The 25942-nt window shown below is 43.7% G+C and overlaps 1 protein-coding gene across 1 annotated transcript in view; it reads left to right on the top strand.

Moving 5' to 3' along the window:
- The window catches only part of LOC135241831 (protein kinase C-binding protein NELL1-like), a 290330-nt gene that overhangs the window by 231345 nt on the left and 33043 nt on the right, over positions 1 to 25942 (top strand). Inside the window, exon 15 of the mRNA XM_064312554.1 lies at positions 16912 to 17007. Coding sequence (XP_064168624.1) covers positions 16912 to 17007 — 96 coding nt within the window. The remainder of the gene's footprint in view (positions 1 to 16911; positions 17008 to 25942) is intronic.

The following is a 25942-nucleotide window of genomic DNA, read 5'->3' as shown; positions in this document are numbered from 1 at the left end:
AGTCCTTCTTGAAATCCCATTTTGACACGAATATGACCGGATCTCTACATGAAGTTTACGCTTGACGCAAGTTAATTGCCTGCTTGTTATGTGGAGGTGCTGTGGTCAGTGAGCGAATCCATAAAGTGGCTTGTGCGCGTGCTTTTAGAGCAACATTTAATTGCTAATCAATGTTGTGCATGAAGAGTGCAACAATCATGATCAATCATGATCAGGCGTGTTTTACTGAAGACATGATAAGGCTGCTAAACCTCCGATTGTTAGGATTGTCCAGGATGCTCAGAGATAGCGGAGCAGGTCTTTTCTTAACACCTATAGCATCCTTTTATCAACCCATGCCATCCATTTCAAGCCAAGTAGTGAGCCTCGATGTGTATCATTCTTCAGCATTCAGCCGTGTGCATGCAGCTATTCCTGGCTCATGTATTCAATGTACACATTCGGTGTATAACCCGGGTATTAGAGAAGGTGTGTTATTCCAAAACGTGATTGCATAACCTTACCTCAAACTGATTGCTCTCAATATTCAGGGTATTGGTGCGCATGTGAATGTATCCAGCGTCCATTCCATTTGCATTTCGGTCGTCTTCAAATATGCCTTTGTGTGTATGGGCGGGGCTCTGTTTATTCTGAGCTCTCATTGGGCAGTGCCTGGCTTCGGGACACGCCCACACCAGAGCCCCCGGGGCCCGTTTTGCGTCCAGCGGACGGGGCCTGTTTAATAACGCAGTCTGTTGCTATGACACGGATAAAGCCTGGCTCGCCATTGGCTGTGAGCTGAGCGAGCTGATAGGATCGGGTAAGTGAAGCTTGGCTCAGCTGCATTCCATTGAATCAGATTAGATGTCATTTAAAAACTACAATTGGAGATAAAAAAAAGTATGATAGCTCAAGTGTATTGCTTGAAGCATTGAATTTCCACGTTGAAGAACCGCAAAAACATTAGAGAACATTTGTTAAATGTGTTCTGTCATGCATTGATTTTGAGCGATCTGGGGATATAGGCTCAGCACTTTGTAGCCATCTGGAATATGCAAGTCCTCATGGTGTGAAATGTGTAAGGATACTTTCCAAATGATGTTGAAAGCCATTGAAATATTGTCACAAAACTGAAAAGTGAAAATCGTCAATAATGGTCTCACAAGCGCTTCAAAGTGCTTCAACTGATAGAATTTCGCAAGTGCCTCAATTGAATCACATTAATCATGCCTCAAGTATGAGGTACACCATCTCAGATGTATAATAGATGTTTGTAATCATTTATCTGAATATGTAAGCTTGACGTGCACTATTAAAAGCACCAATTTGAAATTCTGTAATGGATTTGCCAGCGTTGGTGCGAGGAGCTGTTTCCATTAAAGGCACTATTATTATAATAGACCCGTGAAGCAAAAAAACCCAAGGTAATGGATTTAGGTTGCATGCATTATCGAAAAAGCACACTGTATTTTTTGTTGTGATTTAGTGTTGATAAATGATTGGACATTCCTAGTTGGGAAGAAAATGGGAGAAGGGGGCGGTGCATCAGAACTCTAGCCAATGAAAATGTGTGTTACTGTACGCTGAAAGAATAGGTGCCTCAAACTGACAGATGGACATAGAGTAAGAGGTCAAACTCCTGGAGAAGGTCGGACGAGAGGCGCCTGAATGTAAATTGCTCGACTTTCCGTGGCGACACGTCACCGATTGTATCTGCGACAGCAGGACGAATGAGATCCAGACAAGGCTTTGACGGGTAGGATAGCAGACAGGCCACTGCACTGCCAAACCGCCATTGATTGTGTACATTCAGGGGCCAGAGTTTGAGCTGCAACGTGTTAGACTGCAAGCTTTGTTACTGGCAGATTTAAAAACGAAAGAATGCACGTGAATTGTCAACATCCTCCTCCTCCTTTTTCTCCACCTCCCCCTCCCCGCCTTCTTCAAACCATAGAGGCAACCATGTACCTGTGTTCAGCCAGGTCGCAGTTCTAGGGTCCACAAAATGGCGGAACGGAAACTTGATGTTCACTGCAGGCAGTTCCCTTTTTAAAAAAATGCTTTAGTCTGGCGGAGCACATTCTTATTTCCGGCAGAGTGTTCAGGTGATGAGCGCCGCGGTGTGTAACCGGTCGGCTCTGTGATCGATCCCTTCGGTCTGATTTGACGGGAGGACGCGTCTGCCTCACCGTGGGGCCCGATCGCACAGCGGCTCCCGAGCCGGACTGAATCACGCTTCGCCTGCGTTTGTTTCCCCCAGCCAGAGATACGGCGGCTCCCCTGATACCAATTACAAAAGCGTCAGCTGAGGCTAATGCGCTGCCCGTATCCATGCTAATGGTGAGGATGGAGAAATGGTGCCTTAGCCTCTGACTTATTGGTAAAGGGAGATGCTATTTCCAGGTGTGAATCCTACTCACTGTAATTTTTGAGTACACTCATCTGTTGCTGGTTTGAAACTGCCCTGCTTTCAAAAACGATCTGAAGATATAGTGTATAATTAATTAGCTTCTTATTCAAATGAAGTCTGTGAGAATGCTTCTGTTTATTCAGTACATCTGTTAAAAAGCTGATGCAGGTCTCTTTCTTGTTTTTAACTGAACTGCATATCAGTTTTGGAAGTGCTTCATAATCAGTCCGTGGTTCTAATGCAAGCTGCAAACCTGACGTGAGGTATTCATATAGTTGCCCAGTAGCCATGTCTAATACCTGGGTCTTCTGTGAGCTTAGCTTTATGCAAATGAGTTAAGGAGGGTGCATTTCCATAATATTTTGGATTACTTCTGGCTCTGTCAGCCTTAACCCATCTGCACAGTGTTTGAAATGGCAGACTAAGCTAGTGTTTGAAGTGCTGGCAACACATTCTTTTACTGTCTGTCTTATTAAATATACTTGAAAAAAGATGTCACCTGACACACAGATAATTAGACAAAGGGTCGTAGTGTGCCGATTTAGAAGTCGAGGTTTGTGGGTAATGAGACGGCTCACGACTGAGTTCGTGTGTCAGCTGCAGAATTTTTTTGTCTGAGGATTAGCCTAAATCATTTACTTTTTGGCACAGTTGTGCGTGTGCGCGCGCGTGCGTATGTGCATGCATGCCCGTTTAAATATCTTTCAAAAATGTGTTTACTCAAGGCCATACTAGTCGTTTATAAATGAAGTCTTAAGACTTCTTTATACCATGGAAGAAATTTTTAATTGCAGTTTCGAGCAAACACCCGCAAATCTTCTCATTGTTCCTGTATTGGGAAGCGCACCTGCTGGTATTTGTGCTGGAGTTTTAATTATTTATTTTGACAGTCACAGCACAGCGCATGCCTCTCGACTAACGGGATCCAAAATGATTTTTCACCACCCGACAGCCGTTTCGTCCGCAGCCTCGCGGGAGGCTTGCCTGAGAAAGGCAATTTGCCCCGGCGTCCGCGTGTGTGCTCGCCAGCTGAGCTGCACGTGGCGCACGCGTAACGCAGAGAGAAACCGAGGTATTCCTCTGCGCATTATAGCTGAGCAAGGAAAGGAAAGAACAACGGAAGAATATAAACGCCAATCGCACAAATACGAATTGAGAAAACGGAATGTAGAACGGAGGGGGGTAAAATGATACAGTATGTTTTAAAAAGGCAGTTTGAGGAAAAGCATTGTCAAGCACTTTCGCTACCTCTGTCTTGCTTTTCATTTTTCTCCGCAAATTTCTTTTTTGCCGTGTATTTACAGATTACCTCTATATGTAATGGTACTTTGAAAAGGGAACATCCATTTGGATGATGGATATATATTTTGAACAGTTACATTTGCCAAGCCTTATGATTAGTATTCTGTTGCACCATTTCATTTTTTCATGTAAAAAATATATATATTTATTGAGCTTTACAACCGACATTTACATTTAAATATTTCCTTTGAGTGCAGAGGGTTTTCTGTGACTGCATTTTGTTAATTTTCTTTTTTTAATCATATTATTATTTATTTATTTATTTATTTATTTATTTATTTATTATTTTTTGGACTAAGCTTGACTTATATTTCTCTGTAATGAAAATCACTTACCTATTGTTGTTGCAGCTAGCATAACAGTTCCAGTCTCAGGCTAGCCGAGTTAATTACAGTACTTATCTTCACCCCAACCTAAGCAGTTATGACCGAAATGGCTCTATTTAAATGTATGGGGTTGAACTTTAATATGAATAAACACATTAGACCTCCTCTACATATAATTAGACATCCCTGATTCTAATTTGAGAGGTGTACCTGCTTGGGGTGTAAGATGTGGGCATGTTTTTTTCTGCTAGAATGGAACTGAATGGACCCAGTGATGGAGATTAATATGTTAATTGAGCAGAACCGGTTCTGAAACCTGGTACATTTCATTCCGGTCTGTCATTTGCGGCAGTCGTACTTGTAAAAGCCAAATGTAAAATTTTGTCACAGAGATACTTTTGATCAGGCAGATTCTGGGGCAGCCCCGGGTCCTTCATTGTGATGGCCACTTTTGCAGGTCCTGTAGAACTCTATAGCATGGCTCAGTCATCAATCCTCCCTCCCCCTGCTTCACCTCCGCAAACACCCTACTGCTGAGGAACAGCTTATCCACACAAAACTCTCTGCAAACACAAGCTCTACCCAAAGCCCAAGCCACCTCAAACCTGAGTATAGTGCATATTCTGTAGAGTAACCCTGTGGAGAGTAGGCTTTTTGGAATGCTTTTCACAATTCTAAGTCAGTGTTCTAGAACTCCATTGCTTTCAGTTACAAGGAGTGATTGTTACATCATCATTAGAATGTTCAATTCAGAACATTCTAATCACATTTTTGTGTTCTTACACCTTAAAGGGTAAGGTTGTTGAGAACGTGTTTACTGTATGTTCGGTTGTATTGTGTTGGGGACAACCAGTAGTCCAGTGGCAGTGGACCTTAATGGTGTGTGGGAGAGGAGAAGTTCGGGGCCAGTTTTTTCCCCACTGTGGAGTATTTACCTCTATTGCTCTCTTTTTGGGGGTTCAGGCCTGTTTTTTTTTGTTGCCCAATTTTCTTTTGTGTTTCCAGTATAAACCGTCTTAGCGACAGTGTCTGTAAAAAGTGCAATACAAATAAAAATGTAATTGAAAATTGATTTTGCAGGGCTTGGTGTCAGGAAATTGGCATGGGGAGAATGGGTGATGTGGGCTGATTTCCTGGTCTTGGTGAGGACTCTGGGAAGCTGAGTTTTGGACGTAGTTCGGTTTGGAGAGTGTTGTTGATTGGACACCGCATCCACAACGCTGGTTTTGCTCGTTTCCTTTTTCCTTGTCTTTGAACTTTTCACTTTCTGTTAATTGATTTCAACAAACAGCTGTCCTCGTTTCTGCAATTAGAACTTTGATTTTTTTCCCCTTTGATTTTCAGGGATATCTGTAAATTAATTAAAAATGTAGCATCTTTCAAAAGAAATAATTTGCTTCAGTATGTTAGAGAACATTAAAGCAGTGACTAAGACCTGATCTGGCTGATTTAAGGCTAAGGAAATTTATATAAGAGCTGTTTCAAAACTGAACTTTTTACTTTGTTTTTTTTTTTTTTTTGATGTATTTTTTAAGGGCTTTTTCAGCTTTATTTAGGCAGGACAGAATGGGAGTGAGAGAGAGGGATGGGGAGTGAGAGAAAGAGGGGGGAGGTAGAGAGGGGTGGGGAGGGAGAGAGGGGTACAGAGTGAGAAAGAGGGATGGGGAGTGAGAGAAAGAGCAGGGAGGTAGAGAGAGGGGTGGGGAGTGAGAGGAAGAGGGGGGAGGTAGAGAGAGAGGTGGTGAGGGAGAGAGAGGAATGGTGAGTGATAGAGAGGAATGATGAGTGAGAGAAAGAGCAGGAGGTAGAGAGAGGGGTGGGGAGTGAGAGAAAGAGGGGGGAGGTAGAGAGAGGGGTGGTGAGGGAGAGAGAGCGATGGGGAGTGAGAGAGAGGAATGGTGAGTGAGAGAGGGGGGATAGAGTGGGAGACATGTGACAAAGGTTGTGCAGCCAGATTTGAACCGACGTTGTCGTTGCTAGCAGTGAGGATGTAGACAGTGTCTCTGTAGTGCAGATGTTTTCAATATGTATGGAAGTGCTGACCATGACTACCCTACTCCTGATCTTAATGAATTTAAATGATGTGTGAGTCGTAGTGTACTATCATGGTTAGGGAAAAGGGATTCTGGCCCATAGGTTGTAGGTAGGCCTGGCCGATATACTTGTTTGATAATTATCGAGTATTTTTTTAGCACAGTAATGATTGTCAGCATCATCTGGTGGACTGCCTTTCCTTTGGTCTTTAATTATACTGCACCTGATGCGGTAGCAAAGATCTGAACTCCGGAGGCAAGGTGAAATGCTTTTGGGGGGAAATAAAATCACAGCTGGTGTTTATTGAATGTTGACAAGACAACCAATCAGCAGCAAGGCCTTGACGCTTCTGTGAGATTGACAAAAACACATCACGTGATCGCATGGCAGTTGCATGTCCTTGCTGCCGATTGGCTGTCTTATCAAGGGCAGTACAGTGATTAGGGAACTGGACTTCTTATCCAATGGTTTTAGGTGTTTAGTCCCAGGCATGGTGCTGCTATTGTACCCTTGAGCAAGATACTTCACCTGAATTTTTCAGCATGTATCCAGCTCTGTAAATGGTCGTTATGTAAAAACCAGCGAGTCGCTCTGGATAAGCCACTGAATGGCAGTTACGTACTGTAACACAAACCTCGCAGTGAAATCGGCACAGCACCAGCATTAAAATACAGCTGAGCCAAAGTTTATTCGGTTTACAGGGTCGACCGTAGATCTTCAAGATTGTTGATTGTTTCCAATAACGTGATATGACAGCGAGTGCAAAGGTTATTATGGCTTTACTGCCGCGTATTCTCAGTGTAATGGCCCGCCTTCCGAAGCGCCGACAGCTCTTCATTGGACATTTTATGTCTCCGCTTCCCTGCTGCTCCCAGGAAAACTGTCCTTAAATCATTCTGCATTCGTGATGCCGCTCTATTATTTATGGCCATTTTGCCTGTTATTTGCCGTTTGGTTGACAACAAATGATACTTTTCACTGGCCAGTGACTGGGTTATTTTACAGTAAAACCACATTGCGTATTCTCTTTTGGTGGTCTTTGCAGTCTTTGAGACGACAAATAAAAGCGGGTTTTATTCTGGCCTGTGTGGAGTTTGCGTGTTCTCCCCGTATCTGCATGGGTTTCTTTTGGAAACAGTCCAAAGAAATGCAGAGGGCTAATTGGAGACTCTAAACTGCCCATTGGTATGAGTGTGTGAGTGAATGGTGTGTGTGCCCCACGATAGATCCGTGACCTGTCCAGTGTGTATTCCTGTTTCTCGCCCAATGCATGTTGGGATAGGCTCCAGCACCACCCCCCTGCCCCCCCACCCACCTGCCCATCCAATGCATGCTGGGATAGCCTCAAGCCTCCCTAAATATGTATGAATAAGCAGGTTAGCTAGTGGATGGATGGATGGATGGACAAAAATAAAAGCAGCAATCGCTCAAGGGTGTATGCCGTATGGGCGACAGTGAAATAGCTGTCTGTTCGTCACCGCCCTTGAAGTGAACCTCCTATTACATTACATTACATTACATTACATTATAGGTTCTTAGCAGACGCTCTTATCCAGAGCGACTTACAACAAGTGCATTACAAACCTCAGAGACAAGCGCTTTACAACATTCCTGCAAGAGAGCTACAATAGGTATAACTTTGCAAAAAAGTGTGAATTGTACACCCTATTTTTTTTTTATTTATTTTTTTTTTTTTTTTTTTTATAGAAAAAAAAAATGTTAGAGGGTAGTGGGGGGTGATGAGGTGAGATGTAGATTCCCTATTCCCTTCAGAACAAAGTCCTTATTTTTGGTTTTGTTTTCTTTGAGCCCCAAGGATGTGTCTCTCCTCGTCACATTGACATTTTTCTCACCTGTACAGTCGTTCATTCATCCTTTTCCTGCCTCCTTTTATTCCTCTCTGTCAAACGTCGTGGCTTCGGCTCAATCGGTACTTTTGATCTTCAGAAACGGTTTGCTGATTTCAGCAATTACATCAAATTTACTCCGGAAGGAAAAGTTACACTTGAAGTTGTTTGTAAGTCAAGGAAAAATATAAATATGAATAATTATTTGTGACAGTTGCTGCACTCTGCTTAACTGAAGCCTATAGCTAGAGTAAACTGCCTACAGTATCATGCCATCCTTTAAGAAGGATGACACTGTACAAGGTGTTATCTCAAAAAGATCGACTAAATATAATTTCTACCGTCTCCCAGACGCTAAACTTCCGAGCAACTTCTGTCAACGTTGTTAAATTTCTGATGCATTACCATGAGATCATTTTCTCACCGCGTGCGCGTCTCCCAGATGCGCCTCGAGTGTTAGAATTCTGGCAGAACTTGTTTAATTAGGGGGCTTGCGGATTTTGAGAGGGATGCTAAGGATAGCCGCTACCCGCCGGCTCAGTGAGCGGGGACTCTGTGGGTGAAAGGGGGGAGGAGCCGGATTTCCCATGATCAAGGCTGAGGCGAGACTTCCACACATCAATAGAGCTGTTTTTCTCCCCCATCCCTCCAATGTATTTGTCAGCCCCCCCAGTGACACTGTTTAGATTAGCATGCGGAACGCTCGCTACGTTGTGTTCCTCTGGAAGTGGAAATGTTCATGAAATACTACATATGCTGCATCTATATAAGAATCAGCCAGCCAGTGGTGTATTCTAATGAGATGGAATGTGAAAATATTAGGTTGCAGAGTGTACACACCTATCTATGATCCTAATGAAAATACTGGGTTATATAATGTACACACATATCTATGGTCCTAATGAAAATACTAGGTTACATAATGTACACACGTATCTATGGTCCTAATGAAAATACTAGGTTACATAATGTACACACATATCTATGGTCCTAATTAAAATACTAGGTTACATAATGTACACACATGTCTATGGTCCTAATGAAAATACTAGGTTACATAATGTACACACATATCTATGGTCCTCATTAAAATACTAGGTTACATAATGTACACACATATCTATGGTCCTCATTAAAATACTAGGTTACATAATGTACACACATATCTATAGCCCTAATGTATATACTGTACGTTGTGTGACCATTAAATGTTCTTCAGGTTAAAGGAGAAACGGTGTTGGAGACGGACTTCATTAATTCTTTTTTTGTAGGAGAGCGCAGTCTCTTCTCCCAGAGAACGTCATTGCCGAACCGTCATCGGGAAGCGGTTCATTAGTAAACCGAGCGACCGCAGAAACAAAAAAAAATGAGAAGCAAAAGACATTTCTGTTATTAACCGCCAGGTATCTTTATATTTGTAAGAATGAAATAGCCTGTTCAGGCAGTGTTTTCGACATTTCCTCTGAGGAGCTTTAAAATAGATGGTTCCGGAAAATGCGGGCCGTTCATCACTTATTGCCCGGCTGGTATTTCGGAAATAAACCCTTTTTTGTCACGTAAAAAAGTTTATGGGCAACGCGGTTGTAAAATAGGGCGACGCTTGTCCTGAAATGTGTCAACTCAGCATGTTCACGAATGCAACGACGGCCCATTTGATCGAATATAGAGTTTTCGGGTTTTAACGTGGAGGAATGGGTTGGTATCATGAAATATAAGCTTGATATTATAAAGCACCCTCTTGACATTTGGCATAGATGTCAAATTCAAAAGTTTTTGGTTGGAGACATTAACCGGAGTCCTGCCAAGTGTACCTTTGGGAATAATTCTCCAAAAACATGTGTTTTGCTGAGCCAGTATTTTAAATCTTATCTGTGATCATAAAATGGCCTCATATTTGCAGCATGACACACTGATTTTAGATATTTATTTCGTTTTGGAATATGATCGTTAAAAGTCATACATTTCCCCCTGTGCAGCATGTCATCTGTTGCAGTAGTCCGATAAAGATGACTTCCTTTTACTTTTAATTATATATATATATATATATATATATCCTTTATTTAACCAGGTAAAAGTCTCATCTTTCTCAAGAGTGACCTGGCCAAGAAAGCAGCATAAACATTGTTACAACAATAAACGCAAGCAATACAAACAGACAAATACAACTGTCACACACTACAAATGAATGAATACAGTATCCAGTTAATATGCAATACAAGGTCAAGGACAAAAATCCTGTTATGAATAGGTACAATTTTCTAAAACGATTTCAGTGAAAATTTAGGAGCAATCACATTGATCACGTTTTCTGGGTTTCGCACTTAGTTTGGTAATGTAGTCGGCTGATTTGACGTTGTGGCACATTGTGACGCGAGTGTTACTTCCTGCATTGTCAGAATAATTTGTAAATGGCTGCTGTTTTTTTGGGCTGTGTAATAGCACCTATTGTGCGCTGTGGGTCTCCTGCTGAGAGCTGGGAGAGACACAGAACGCTCTGCTCACTCTCTTCCCCGCTCTCTGCATTCTGCCATTTTACTCTCAGGTGCCTCTGCCCCGCCCAAGGATATGGTGACATCACTGCTATGCAGGGTGTGGATGTAGAGCGTGTTTTGTCAGTAGCAGCAGCCCAGCTGACACAGATGTTGCTGGAATGTTTTGTCAGTGTTATGCTATTTGCTGCTACATGGCGGCAACGTTGCGTGAACGTTTTGCGTTAGCGGGAAAGTAAGCATGCAGTTGTGTCCTTTCTTTGTACATTTTGACTGAGCAGGAGAATAACTCCTTTAAGTGGCTTTCAATTTGAATGTTACTTGGTTTTGTTTTTTTTTCTGTGGGGAGTTAATTTAATTTGTCATATTTCTTCATTTTAAGGTAGATTAGATTAGATTCTAGTATTGTACACTAGAGAGGGGTTTAAATTCATTAAGGCAATTACTTTTAATGTGAATTAATTTCTAAACATTCGAGGGATTGAACGAAACATTTTCATTTCGTGCGACTTCTGCATTTTTCTTTCTTTTAAGAGGCCCCAAAGCCTCAACCACAGACTCTGTCTGGGGTTTAACCCTTTGAAGAGTAGGCTTTTTGGAATGTTTTCTTTTTTCAATGTTCTTTCAGTGTTCTAGAACTCTATTGCTTTCAATTGCCTATATAGTGATTGTGACATCAGCATTAAGTGAACATTCTAATCACATATTTTCAACCTCACTCCTTAAAGGTTTAAGACAGGCCTGTTTTAGTGATTCATTCTGCCCGCCATTTGAAACCCCTCAGATAGACCGAACAGCATCAGGGTCACCAACTGTACGAAGCCAGAACTTAACGCGTCAAGGTCACCAACTGTAAGAAACCCCTCCGACACAACGAACAGCCGAAGTACCTGAGTGGCGAAGGAACACGTGTAGTCTTACACAGCACTACTGGAATGGGATTCATTCATTTAATCTCAATTATCTGACTCCAAAAATAGTGTTCTGTGCTAGCAGTCATGCATAGACGGAGAAGACTGCTTTTCGCCAGTAGCGTGGCTCTATACGAATTGCTATCTATCTTGGTAGACGCGGACGTGCCTCTGGCTTGTGTATTTTGCGCAAAAATACAATTGTGTATGCTGCTACAACACTAGTGTACAGGTGAGTGACTATGTGTTCCTGAGTTGCGTGTGTATGCTAGAACCTTGAAACTGCTAGGTGTGCAATGGTGAGAGTCAACGAGGAGTGCCAGGTTAAAATGAATGCAGTTTATTGTTCACTGTGTTCAGTAATAATGACAGTATACAATGGTGCGTAATGTGAGTGGTGAAATGGCTGTAAGCGTAAATGGCTTATACGCGCAGGAGAATGTGTTGACGAGTTTCCCCAAACCATTGCACATTTCCCCTTATATACTCGAAAGATAAATCGAAAAACAAAGTCATCAAATAAAGACACAGTCCTGACAAGCAGTACAGATCAATGGTCCTGCTTGCACTAGCTCTGCAAACACATCATAACCAATTAACCTTTGTATCTGGCTGAGCGCTGACTCATAGGTATCAAGATATTTTAGTCAGCACCACACCAAGACACCAACTTGTTCCCCCTGACATCAGCTTTCCAACAATGCCAAACATGATTTCATTGTATTGTGGAGAACCTAAGGTTCACATAATGCTGATCCAGTAGGATGTTTTGCAGCTGAGCACTGTGTCTTTATCAGACCTGCAGTCTCCCTGTCAGCACAGTAAACAGTCTGTTTTCCTTTGGGGGATCGACTTCTGTGAACTGCCCTACACCCTACTCTCCTGCACAGGCCGTGTTGATTATAGGGGAAAACATGGGCCTCTATTCAGTCAAAATGTGTCTTCAACTTTGACTTAAAAGCAAAAGCAAGCATTGCTGTTTTTCTTCAGAAACGCAATTTGGCGAGCAAACTCTCCACACCCTGTCTGGGAAGAAGAAGAAGAAGAAGAAAAAATGATTCCTGCTTTGAACTGTTAGTCGAGGTTAAGGAGTGTTGATTGACTCCCGGCCTTACTCCAATTTTAGATATACTGTAGAACTGTGTAATTCTTTTAAAATCGGCCCTGAGTAGATAGTCTCTTGCCAAGCTGCTCAGATTGGAACACTGGTCTGATACGGCTGGTGACTGGACAGTAAAGGGGCAATGATTGGGTGAGGATTGGCTGGTGATTGGGTGATGACTGGCTTGTGACTGGGTGAGGACTGGGCGATGACTGGCTGATGACTGGCTAGTGACCGGTTGATGACTGGCTAGTGACCGGTTGGTGACTGGCTAGTGATTGGTTGATGACTGGCTAATGAATGGATGGTGATTGGGGCGGTTTGGAGCTCAATTACGGGCATCGCCGTACTCAAGGACGCTCTGAAAATTTGAAACTTGCTGTGCTTTTTGTAATACTTTATCTGTGACTGGCATCTATAGCTCACAGGTAGGCTACAGTATCGCTGTGATTTGTGACTCATCGTTACATTACATAACTGGCACTGACGTTAAATAGCTGAGATTCACAGATTCGCAAATGTTTTTCTCTCTGCAGTTGTCAGACTACTGAAATAGACGGAGAGATTCTGTGACTTGTGTATCAACTGATTCGTATTTGTGTGTCAACACACAAGGGAAACAGGTTAGGGGTTGCTATAGACGATGGGTTGAATACGGATGCAAAGTGTGTTTCTGTGTTTGCCTGAGTGCGTGTGCACTGCACGCCCGTTTCTGCGTGTGTGTGTGTTTCTGCGGTATGAATACGGGAGTTGATAATCAATAAAATATTCACTACCCCGCATTCAGACCCTGCAGTTTCTAAATTTAAATCCGTGTGCTTTTCATTTTGTCGAAAGGTCATTTTCCGAAAGGCATGATTCAGTGTTTCTATGTACTCTGAGGTCCATGCAATGCCCTTAAGAAACATTGCTGGATGAACCTTTGTATAATTCAGTAACCCCCGTGTGCTTAAAGATCAGTGTAAAATCCTATTGCTCCGTCTGGGAATCCTTTTGAATTCCGGATGCAGGAGCTGGAAGATTCAAAAGGGCTGCACATCTATTGTGAAAAGGGCACTCTGATGCTCTAGTATAAATAAGGTTAACTGCTGATGTCACTGCATCATATGCGCTTAGTATTGTTCTGTAATCTGCATACACTTGTATATTTTTTTTTTTTACAACAGTTTAGTTACAAGCAGGTTCAGTTGCGATTCAGTAATTCAGTGTCTGTGTTCAGTTTCATGTGAAAATCATGCATAGGGTGTCATAAAATGCTTCAGTGCTAATTCATTTCTGTATTAGTTTTATTCACTGCCGGACGTTTTTTAAATTTTTTTAAACAACATTTTTGTCGTTTGTCGTGTGACTGTACCCGTGTTTCGGGGGGACCTTCGTACGCGAACGGGCGGGATTTCGGCCGCGAGCCCCGTCGCCGCGGAAACGGATCGGCCCGCAGCGAGCGCCGCCCGGCCTGATTGGGCCCCGGAGCTCGTTAAGTTCGGCGGAACGATCCGGAACGCACCTTCAGAGGCCCCCCGGGAGCTGACTGAGCCCGGCTTAGGGGAGTCCCGGCGGGGGGGAACGGGGTGACTCAGCTCCTTCGGCTGATGAGAGGGGGGGAAGCGTGTCGCCTTTATAACAGGCTTAAGCCCCGGCCTCCCGAAATTGAGTTCCTCCTCGCGCACCTGACCGCCCATCACCGTGTTCCGCGGCGAATCTCGGAGGCTTGCGGGAGGACTCCGTAATGCCTGACCGCAGAGCAGCAGGCCAGAAAACTCCGCTCCGTGCGTTTCATTTTTTGCGACCTGGCTGGGCTTGTTTAAATGGCAGCCAAATGACAATTGTTGGAATCCATAAATGAAGTCTCACAAGTGGAAAGCCAACAAGTTTATAATTTTTGTTCATGGTGCAATCGTGTTGGTATTATCCGTGAGAATGGCTGAGCAATTTACAGGGTTGTGGACTTGAGTCACGTGACTTTGCTCAGTTAGTAACACTGGTCTTGTCTGAGTGGTGGCTGAGTAGTGAATGGGCGGTGATTGGTTGATGACTGGCTGATGATCACCGCATTCAAGGATGCTCTGCAAATGTGAAGCTTCCTGTGCTTTTCTAATACTTCATCTGTGACTAGTACCTAAAGCTCACAGGTGGTTTATAGTATCGCTGTGAGTCGTGACTCAGCGTTACATTACGGAAATTACAGAGTTGTAGACTTGAGTCACATGACTTGACACATTTTACAACTTCCGATTGATTCCAGTTGCCAGAGAAGAACATGGGTGGAAGCTTGACTCGGACTTACACTCCCAAGACTCGATGCTTTACTTTGACTCCTGGCATTATCACTCAAAATGACTTCACAGACGTGCACAGTTGTTATTTAACAGATAACCAGCAAACAATAAACTGCATTTTCACATTGAGAAGAGTACACTCAAATGAAAACACACATGGTGGAATGTTCTAAATTTTGGTTAAATAGTTCTATTCTACAGGTGTATGCTACTGCCAATCAAATTACTGTAAGATAAGAACTATAGTTTCAGCTTGGGCCTATATTGTGCTAGTCTGCACGCAGAGCTTATAGGACCCAGTTAAGTCAATGTTTTTCAGAATTTCTTTTATAGCTTGCTATTATGACTATTATGTATATATTAATCTATATATATTATTTAGTAGTGTTCTACTTGAAAGCAATCTCATTTACAAAAGTGTGTCTGCTTGTACCTCAATGCACAAGAACATTCCTTATTTCCTCATTCGCACCGATCTCATCTCGGATTCGTTCGGCCGATATTAAGTGAGCCGCATCAACGCTGACCGGCGCGACTGAAGGGAGAGAAGCTTTTGATTTTAAGGTTTTCTTTAAAAGGGCGAGGGATTTCCTCTTCACTGACTGTTACACTCAGAAGAGCACTCCAGTCCTTTTTTCCTGAGCCACCGGGTTTCGACTGACGTCCAGAGCGCGGATGACAGAACTCATTCAGGCCACCCACAGCTCTCCCGGGTCGTTAGCATGCTGCCGTTTTAGCAAGCCGGATGAGCCAGAAACAACAAAAATATATATGTTTTTCTGTTTTTGTTTGTATTAGGTAATAGTTAATGTAGCTGTCTAATGTTAGCTGCCCAAATATTGTCTAGTTATCAGACAGCATAGTAATTTCAGTTCTTCGTCATATCCCGTTACTTAGTTTTTGTCCCCTGTAGGGGACTCGAGCCTCTGGTTTTATTGACAAGAACTACGTATTCTACTGTGCTGAAAACTACACTACAAGGGACAGTCAGTAAAAAAATAAAACTTTAGAAAATATTTTCACTGCAGCATTTGTCATCTAAGACACTCGTATCACGTCAGAAAAAAAGTTAAATTCTTAAACTTTTTTTTCTGCAGGATCTCAGGAACATATTGAGCTGTTTGCACTGTTCTCCACGCGCGGTAAACATGTTAGTGTGAACGACGATTAAAACTTCTTCAATCGCATCCTGCAGGAGTGGTTTATGTGAGCTCAAACTGCATTATGTAACCGCTCTCTTGTTTTTTTTTTAAATCCCCAGTTATTGTTATTGTGATGGAGATTAAAGCTTTTCTTCTCTCTTTTTTTGTCTCTCCTTCCTTTGACGTATTTTTTTTTCTCTCTCCCTTTCTGACTCTCGTCTCCCCCCCCCCTTTCTCTTCTTCTACTTATCGTTTTGTGGAAGCGCTGTTTCGCTCTGCTGTGTCTTTACCCTGACAGGAAACCGCCGATTTTCGGAGGGAAACAAAACCGGCAGCATTCAGTATAGATTTAAAAAAGTGTTTCATCGTCAGTCGTTTTATCCCTTCATTTTCATGCAGGGATTTTCGATAAGTCAGTTTATGATGAGTTTTAACTGCCTCTGAAGAAACTACTGTGGAAAAGCAAAGAGCACAGTGCTGTCCTAGTATTTGAATCAATGCAGTAAGCGTAACTATATATTTTTTTATCGCGTTTTTTTAATACTGTGAGATTTCAAAGGGTCGTAATTCATTTGTTATTTAAGGAGAGCTGTTATTGGGTACGAGCCTAAAACTTTTTTTTTTCCTTCTGGCATGACCTCGCCTCCACCCGTATCACAACCAAACATGCTGTCTTGTGCCTTTCCTGGCCAGTCTTCTATCAAAACGTGTCCCTAGCTTACTTAGCTTCGCGTGCTAATTCGAAAAGCTTTGCTTCTCTTTTGCAGACGCTTCTTGTTAAACGAACGTTCGATGTTTGCCAAACCAAGCTGCGTCTGCGCAGGACAGAGCGCATTTAAGTGCATTATCGTTCGATTGAACACAGGAGCAGTTCTATTCGGACGGCCTGAATACGTCTTGGCGGCTCTGAAAATCATCCCCTCTCCGCATCGAAGGCCGAAACTCCTCCTGAATGCCTCGGTGCCTCTCTAGGGTTTTTCCCCCCGTCTCTTTCCTGGAAACGCGAAGCGTGGCGGGCTGTCCGTTTCGCGGCGCGGGAACCTCCGATCCGGACCGCTGATCTCTCTCTCTCTCCCTCTGTGTCGTCCCCCAGCTTTCTGCGAGGAGGGCTGTCGCAGCGGGGGCACCTGCGTCTCCCCAAACACCTGCCTGTGTCCCTCCGGCCTCACGGGGCGCCGCTGCGAGAAGGGTAAGGCCGCGCCGCGCCCGCGGTGCATGCTGGGTACTCTGCGGTCAAACGGGTCTCGTATCCTCCCAAGACCCGGCAATACATTTATGTCCCCTGTAGGGGACATGGCTCTCAAAGGACCATATATTCTACTATGCTGAAACGTACACTACAAGATACATTCAATAATAATGAAGTAAATAAATAATTTTGTAAATATTTTCACATGTTTTTGTCATGCTAGACATTTGCATTATGTCAAAAAAAAATTTAAATACTTCAACTGATTTTCTGTGAGGTTTCTGGTCGATAGTCTGGCTCACTGGAGTCAGAATATTGAAGATACCAAGCCTTTAACATGTATGAAAATCCTAGCGATTCCTCCTCATTCCTTCTCTGCTACAGAATCCAGTGCGCTGCTCCCCGTTCAGAAGCCAGGCTGTTTCTGATAATGAGCTCCTGTATTAATGCAAAAGGAAGGGGGGGTGGGGGGTGTGGGGGCTATTAGGGGGGAGCATGGGAGCACTGTCACTAATGCCCTCCGCGAAACGCGTGGGCGTCGGAATGGATTAATGCGACGCGGCCGCGAAGCGCGATGGTTCCGTGCCGTTTTCGGAGAACAAGGGAGTCCGGCGCAGTCACTAATGCACAAATCACCCGCTTCCAGTCCCTCGCGTGCTCCGGGCTGTCAAGTCAGCGGCCGGTTCGCACGCTCTCACCCGGTTGTCATGGTTTCGCCGGGGCCGGCGGGCGGGAGCGTCTGCTCCGCTGCCACTGTACCGCAACGGTTCAAGCACCGCGGCCCATATCTGAGGCTAACAACCGAGGCTGATATCCGAGGCCGAGATCTGGGGCCGGTTATCTGGGGCTGGTATTTGAGGGCCATATCTGAGGCCAGTATCTATGGAAGGTATCCGAGGTTTATATCTAAGGCTGATATCTGAGGCTAATAACCGAGGTTGATATGTGAGGCTGATATTAGAGGCTGAGATCTGGGGCTGGTGTTTAAGGCCCATATCTGAGGCCAATATCCATTTGTGAAATCCAAGGTTTATATCTAAGGCTGATATCTGAGGTTGATATCGAAGGCTGATATTAGAGGCTGAGATCTGGGGCTGGTATTTGAGGGCCATATCTGAGGCCAATATCCAGGGATGATATTTGAGGCTGATATTTGAAGTTGATATCCTAGGCCAATATCTGGGGTTGCTATGAGCCTGATATCCAAGGTTGATATCTGAGGCTGATATTTGAAGTTGATATCCTAGGCCAATATCTGGGGTTCATATGAGCCTGATATCCAAGGTTGATATCTGGGGCTGATATCTCAGGGTTGTATCCAATGGTGATATCCGATGCCAATAACATGGACATCCTTGTCATTAAGGGTGTATTTTAAAGTTTTTTCAACAGGACCAGCTTTAATCCCTTTGATGTTTTGCAAGCAGGAAAGAAAGCTTTCAGGAGTTTGCAGCTCTTCAGTTTCTTATCTCCTGAGTCCTGCTGTGCTGAGCAGTCCGGGCTCGACTCTGACTTAAAGATTTTTGATCTTCACTTGTCACATTACCAGCGCTGTAAACAGACTATAAAATGGCTTCCTGTCATTTATGCCTCGCATTTAAAGGGAAGGGGATATTTACAGTCTGTATCTTTGGCCTAATGATATTCGCAGCCAAGCGATCCATCCAGTAATTACACGAAATGCAATGTTCCACAGTATTTAAAATAACTGAAAGTAAATATTTAATCCACCCGCTTCTGAAGTAATGTAAAATGCTACTTCATAATGCAGTCCATAAAATGTGAAACAAATGGGAAAAAATTTTGTTTAGGGCTTACTATGAATAATAAATTAAGTGTTTACATAATTGAGGTTCCTGCCATCGTTTTTTCCCCCCCAAACTGTTCACAAGTACAGCACCCGGAGTTGCTGAGTTTATTTGTGTGATTGGAGCAGGCCGAACTTAACCAGAGAGGAAGTTACCTCCAGAATATTGATGTCGTACCCTGGGGAATGCCAGTGCCGTTGCCGTTTTTAAATGAGACCCCATCCCGGAGTTTGGATGGGTGAAATGGCGTCCTACGCGCTTCCGAGTCTGAATACACAAATACACAAGGAAGGACTGTGACTATGGAAACAGGCAGGAGTAGAGCCTGCAGAAGTTAAATCAGAGTGCTGCCCCTCCCCCCCGTAGTGAGAAGTCTCTGGACTGATGACATCATCCAGAGAGCAGACTGAGAGATGAGGCTGATGACATCATCCAGAGAGCAGACTGAGAGATGAGGCTTATGACATCATCCAGAGAGCAAACTGAGAGATGAGGCTGATGACATCATCCAGAGAGCAGACTGAGAGATGAGGCTTATGACATCATCCAGAGAGCAAACTGAGAGATGAGGCTGATGACATCATCCAGAGAGCAAACGAAGAGATGAGGCTGATGACATCATCCAGAGAGCAGACTGAGAGATGAGGCTGATGACATCATCCAGAGAGCAGACTGAGAGATGAGGCTGATGACATCATCCAGAGAGCAGACTGAGAGATGAGGCTGATGACATCATCCAGAGAGCAGACTGAGAGATGAGGCTGATGACATCATCCAGAGAGCAGACTGAGAGATGAGGCTTATGACATCATCCAGAGAGCAAACTGAGAGATGAGGCTGATGACATCATCCAGAGAGCAGACTGAGAGATGAGGCTGATGACATCATCCAGAGAGCAGACTGAGAGATGAGGCTGATGACATCATTCAGAGAGCAAACAGAGAGATGAGGCTGACGACATCATCCAGAGAGCAGACTGAGAGATGAGGCTGATGACATCATCCAGAGAGCAGACTGAGACATGAGACTGATGACATCATCCAGAGAGCCTTTCGAGTGGGACAGCGGTTGCCGAGAGATATCTGCCAAGTTCTAGGGTCTGTTGCTCACACACTTGTCAGGCAGCTTTCAAACTACTTAGGGTGTATCTGCGAAATATTCCCGGCTCCCCCCAGATATTAAAACGCTGTCTTGCTCAATTCCTGCACCCCCTCTGTCCTGTCACTCCAGCAGACAGCGAGCGCTCTGAGAACCGTACCTCAGAGTTTAGTCCCTCACACTCTCTTTCCCATTAAAAGCTAGCGCTCGATAGCGACTCGCGAAAAGGCTTCGGTCGCCTTCGATATTTCCCCGGCCTTCCGATCTCAAGGCCGTGCCTTCGGAAGCAGCCGGGCTGTCGACGGAAAACCTTTATCCTAATCACGAAGAGCGAAGAGCTTCCCGCCGGTCCACGCCGTTTATTATTAATGGCCGCAGCCTGACGGATCTGTTTATTTATTGAAGGCCGTCGTGCTAATGTGCGCGCGGAACACGGCCGAACGCGCCGAAGCACTCGGCTAGCTTCGGACCCCGGCAACCGCTTCAGACTGTTCACGGCTGCCACTAATGGTGTTCATGGTTTCTGACACTAAACACTTTCTGATTCGCTGCGTTAACTCCGTAGATGTGTCAGTCCTGTGTAACCGTGGATTTTGTGTTCTTGTTTCGATTTGTTACATTGTACACGCAAGCAGTTGCTGTCAACATACCTTCAAGTGCTTTTATCCAGTATATCTCTTATTAAGGAAGTGCTTTGATCCAAAATGTCTCTTTTTAAGGAAGTGCTTTTATCCAGTACGTCTCTTATTAAGGAAGTGCTCTTATACGACATGTCTTGTATTAAGGAAGTGCTTTTATCCAGTATTGTCTCTTATTAAGGAGGTGCTTTGCTCTGTCCTCTGAAGAAACAAAGCCTCATGTCACAACTTCAAGGCTGATATCGTACAGGGAATCATCCTTCACTGGTTCCTACCTGTAATAAGGATGACTTGAGTGCGATTTTAATGCACTGTAACTTCTTCAGCATCTACACTGGATTGGGTAACCTTGCGTTGGAACAAATTAGTGTCAGAGGATATTGCGGGAAAATGCCTTTTTTTCCACTTATTTTTAGTGAGGCTATGCCCAGTTGAGTCTTTGCGTATTCGTTGCAGTTCAAACTTCAAATTGCATCGATACATAATCAAAATTATTGAAAATGTGAAAAGCAAAAAAAAAAATAGAAGATGGTGTGGAGGTAGGTGTGTTAATTGTCATGGTGTGATTAAATATTTGGAAATGCAGAATTTAACACGGAGTATTAATTTCGTTTAAGCAAAGATATTCATGTAAGAGGGAATGTTTCGTTTGATCGGGTGATAAAAAATGACTATATGAAACAGCCCTCAAAGAACATTATACGTCATTCAAGTCTCTTAAGCACGTATACCTCAGCTTTTTTATGCATGCAAACTTCACTGAGTAGATTCCACTTCCTGTGCTGTGTATTGTGTATTGAGTATCTAGAGGAAAATAAGTCTCAAATTAGTGTTGTCTCAGTCTTAAAGGAGTAGTCCAACTTTTTAGGAAATTTGCTTTTTGGCTAACGTTGCTTCTGTCTGTAGCCATTGGTAGAGGTAGCACAGTTGGCAACGCAGCCCCTTAGATATTGTCTAATGTTTTTGTCCTGGACGCACAGCGATGAAATTGGTATCAGCCTTATTGTCTGACTATGGGTAGGACAGGCAAAGGTTTGCGTCTGTTCCTTTAAGGAATGTATAAATTAATTCGGTGAAGATGTTCCTGGTTCTCTGGACGTTAAGTTTGTTTTCTGCGTGCTCCGAATGATGACATTGATGGTAGGCGTCCGGGAGGAATGAGCGAGCGTCGACGCCCCCTTTCGGAAAGCTTTTACTTACAATGAGTTACGACGACGGGCGAATGGATCGGACGCACACCTGCAAACCGGGGGCGAGGCTGGCGTGACCTTCTCCGTAAAAATGACAAATCTGCCACATCGTCGGGTTCATCACTCACCTCCGCTCCTCAGCGGGAGACATGAAGAAGCGCCGCTCTTTCGGGGAAAGCAGAGAGGCATCGATAATCCCCGACAAAAGCTCTCCGACGCCAGAGGAATCACCGCCCGCGTTCTTAGAACACTGGCAGTGTGTGCCGAGGAAGTCTGGAAATGATTTGTTTTTTTCTCTCTTGTCTTTAATCTACAAAACGCGCTACAAAACGGTCTGTTCGAAGAAAAGTCTCAGCATTTCTGGCTGCAGGATGCCTAGTTTTCAGAATACGGCCGGGGTTGCCCACTGACATGAACCCACTGTCGGCAAGGCGTGAGGACTAATCGAAATATGTTCAATTTTTTTTAACATATTTTTTAACGGCAGTTTTAACCGTTAACGCCCTTGCTAGACGTCCGGGTTTCTGAATACCGAACGCAGGTACATCAACAGCTGAAACACCTTACTTATCTAACATGTAAAATATATTTATTTTATTTAATAAGGTAATTATTTTTGAATAATTTGACATTTTTCAATTAATCCTCACCTTGCTGACAACACTATGCAGTCGTTTGGGGCCACAGCCACTATAAGCTAATGAGTGAGTTCGTTCGTTCTGCTGTAAAGTGGCAGGTATGAATTATTTTCGGAGCCCCCTGGGGCCAAAACAGCCTTGTTTAGGCCCACCAAAACCTTAGGGCCAGCTCTGGATCAGACCTGGGTCAAAGGCTTATTTGTTTTAGATTCAACCACTTTTCTACACTTTACTGATCTTGTCTGGTGTATTGGAACCAATGAAATGCTCTCAAAAAGCGCTAACCCCGCCTTCTGCTCACATTGGCAGGCTCAATTACACCAGACAAGATCAACAGAGCACAGAAAAGTATTTGGATCCAAAACAGATATGTATTTGACCCAGGTCTACTCTGAATACGATGAAGAAGAGAGGGTCAGTATGTTGTGATACAGGTTATTTTGTGTATGGTCTGTGCGATTTCACGTTGGCGTGAAGAAGCTTGCTCTGGTTGACATGATCATATGTCCGTTACCTGTTACTCTGTTCCCCTTCCCCAAAAAACGCACAGGGCTTCCTTAGGCAGTTAAAAGACACAATGAGCCCCTTTTTCTATGTATACCAAACTCGGGTATTTATTCTCCTGTCCTGTGGTGTCATCACCTCCCTGAATAAACGTTAGAATACAAAGCTATCAGGGCCCAGCGTGACCACACTATAGTTCAGGGCCATTATTGCGTTTTGGATTTACTGTAAGAATTCCCAATCTGTTGAAAGTCTTAATTTCCATGTAGGTGATGATTATAGGGGCCAGCCATTTTGTAATTTATATTTTTTATAGGGCACCAGTTGAAAGCAGAGTTCAGCATTGTATAACTGGCCTTGTCACGCGGTAACAATATTTTTCCCAAAGTTGGAGATTTCACAACTGGCTGGACTTAATGTTTATTAGCTACAGCCATCCTCTCTCTTGTTAAAAGCAGTAGTAAATGTACATTTTGTTAGTGCTATTCAGCAATCTAAGCTGAATTATCTTATGGCTGATTCATGCTTGGTGTCCTTATAAAGAGGTTAAAAAAACAAGTCTTGATGTGATAATAATAATATGGTGCTTAGCTCTGCTTTCAACAACTTACCGCCACTTTAATACTGATTTTTCCAGCTTTTAGATTTCAAGCCAGTCATTGCCTCAAATGAACCCGGCCCCCCCTTCCAGTGCAAAAACTTGGTATCACCCAATCAGGGTCTGCACCAACAGTCCCTGCAGGGTGAAGTATTTATGACTGCTGAGGGGGAAGACAGTTAGTTGGCTAAACTTTCTCAACTTTGCTCCAGACTTTCACTCTGGCTCTAGCTTTTACTTCGTTCTCTGGCTGAAAGTGTCAGGTGGATTTTTGAATGCCTGGTGGGCAGAAGTGTAGTTTAATAGTTAAGGCCTTGTAACCAAAAGGTTGAAGATTTGACTTTCATATTGGAGAACGCCATTGTACCCTTGAGCAAGCTACTTAGTCCGCATTGCTCCAGTATATAGCCAGCTGTATAAATTGATACTATGCAAAAAATACTAAAGCTGGTCAAGAGCATCTGCTAAATGGCAAAAATGTCAAGCTGTAGTTTGAAATGTTTTATCGACCTCTTCTGATTTGGTTTATTTCATCATTAGATTTAGCATTTAAGGTAGTTGACCTTCATCTTTAGATTACGTGTGATGCTTTGTCTTTATATTGGATATTAATAGACTAGCTTTAAATTTTTATATGTATGATTTGTCTATTTTGACCAAGGTTGATCCATCAGATTGTGCTGCCCATCAATGAATTTGGCAGATTAATTGATGATTGGCACTCTAGATAAAAACCATTGATTTTAATCAAATAAAATATGTTTTGCTTGTCCGGTAAGTGAAGCGTTTTAGCTTGCAATACCACTTGTGCTCAGTATTCAGAGTGCTAAGCTGGAAACGAAGGCGTTGACTGTTGAACCTGCTTGGATTCGGGAAACAGGTGGTTTTCAAAAAAAAAAGAAAAAAAACTTAATACTCACTTGCCCGACATGACTTCGGAAAGAAGGGAATTAGCCTCGCACCCTCACATGAATTCGGAAAGAGGGAAGAATAATAAAAGTCCTTGTGGGGGAAGGGGGGCCTGTATCTGTATCTGTTCTAAGATTCCGCGCTCTTAATTATTTAACAATGACGGTTTATGTGAAATTTCTTGGCGAGTTCACAAGTGATAGCTGAAGGCTGCTGTCATGTGCCAATTTGAAAAGTTTTACCTTGATCCGTTCTACCCTCGTCAGTGTGCGCAGGTAATTGGTTAGTTGAGCCAGGGTGCCACAAAAACCGCGTGAACACACCGGCCACCGGAATTCCACACACCCCCTCACCCCCCCCCCCACCCCCACCCCCACCGTTCTCGAACAAAAGCACCGGACGGGTTTCTCGATGGAATTTCATCTCCTGGTGCTTTCCCCGTGATGAAACACTCGTCCTGACCAGAAAAAAAGAGCAGTGCTTTTGTTCTGTGTGTGCACGAATCCTCCCTCTTGGTTGTCTCACCTTCCGATTGAGCGTTGAGAAGTGCAAACACCGTCTCAACACCTTTCTCATGGGGGGGGGGGGGGGGAGGGGGGGCGAGAGAGGGCAAAAAACCAGCGCAATTTAAAGAGCACTGTTCCCCAGTCTTTTGTATTAGCCCCTGTTAATTACAGGGTTGTTAGATTTGCGATGTGGCAGTCTCAGTTTGGAAGCCTGACATCATTTGATTGCACTGTGACCCGGCGAGATGATGTAGTCGCTCTTCTGGGAGTTCGATAGTGCTTTGCTTCTTTCACTTCACGCACTCATTTGTGTCTCTGGTGCGCTGAGCGAAGGATATTCCTCATTGCTGTGAATTTTTCAGTGGGCCATTGAAAATTTAAATACGTTTCTCCGTTTTGGTAAATGCTGTGCATATCTTTCCCTTATAACCGGTACTAGGGATGTGGCAGATTGGCAAACTCCTTGCTAATGCACCTTTTGTCATTATTATTTACTGACTTTTTGTTTTGCAAAAGAAAGACTTGCAACTTTGTACAAAGTGACCTCATGAACAGAAAGCTACAAGGCTACATACACAGCCTGCATAAGAAGCTAGCTTGGTCACAAAGCAGTTTTAATTCTGCTGGTAAGTCATGACAATAATGGATACAGTAGGTCAGCAGGGCTTCCATCTGTGCTGTTTAGCTCAGTGGTTTCCAAACCTGTTCCTGGTGATCTACTGTTGTGTACGTTGTCACTCCAACCCTAACAAAGCTCACCTCATTCAACAGCTAGAGATCTCATTGAGCTGCTGATTGGTAGAATCATGTGCGCCAAATTAGGGTTGCCACTGCTTCTGGTGCAGCATACAGCACTGCCTCTGGTGCACCATACAGCACTGCCTCTGGTGCACCATATAGTACTGCCTCTGGTGCCATATTGCTTAATTACTGTTGGAATCGCTGTCTCCTGCAGCTGTCTCACGTCCCATCCCCGCTTTTTCTTTAACTGTTTCTGTCGTGCCTGGATGACAGGAGAGAACTGCATTACTGACAGGCGAGAGGAG

The sequence above is a fragment of the Anguilla rostrata genome, chromosome 16 (genome assembly GCF_018555375.3).
Source record: "Anguilla rostrata isolate EN2019 chromosome 16, ASM1855537v3, whole genome shotgun sequence".
Taxonomy (NCBI): domain Eukaryota; kingdom Metazoa; phylum Chordata; class Actinopteri; order Anguilliformes; family Anguillidae; genus Anguilla; species Anguilla rostrata.
This window is presented reverse-complemented; position numbering and strand designations above follow the sequence as displayed.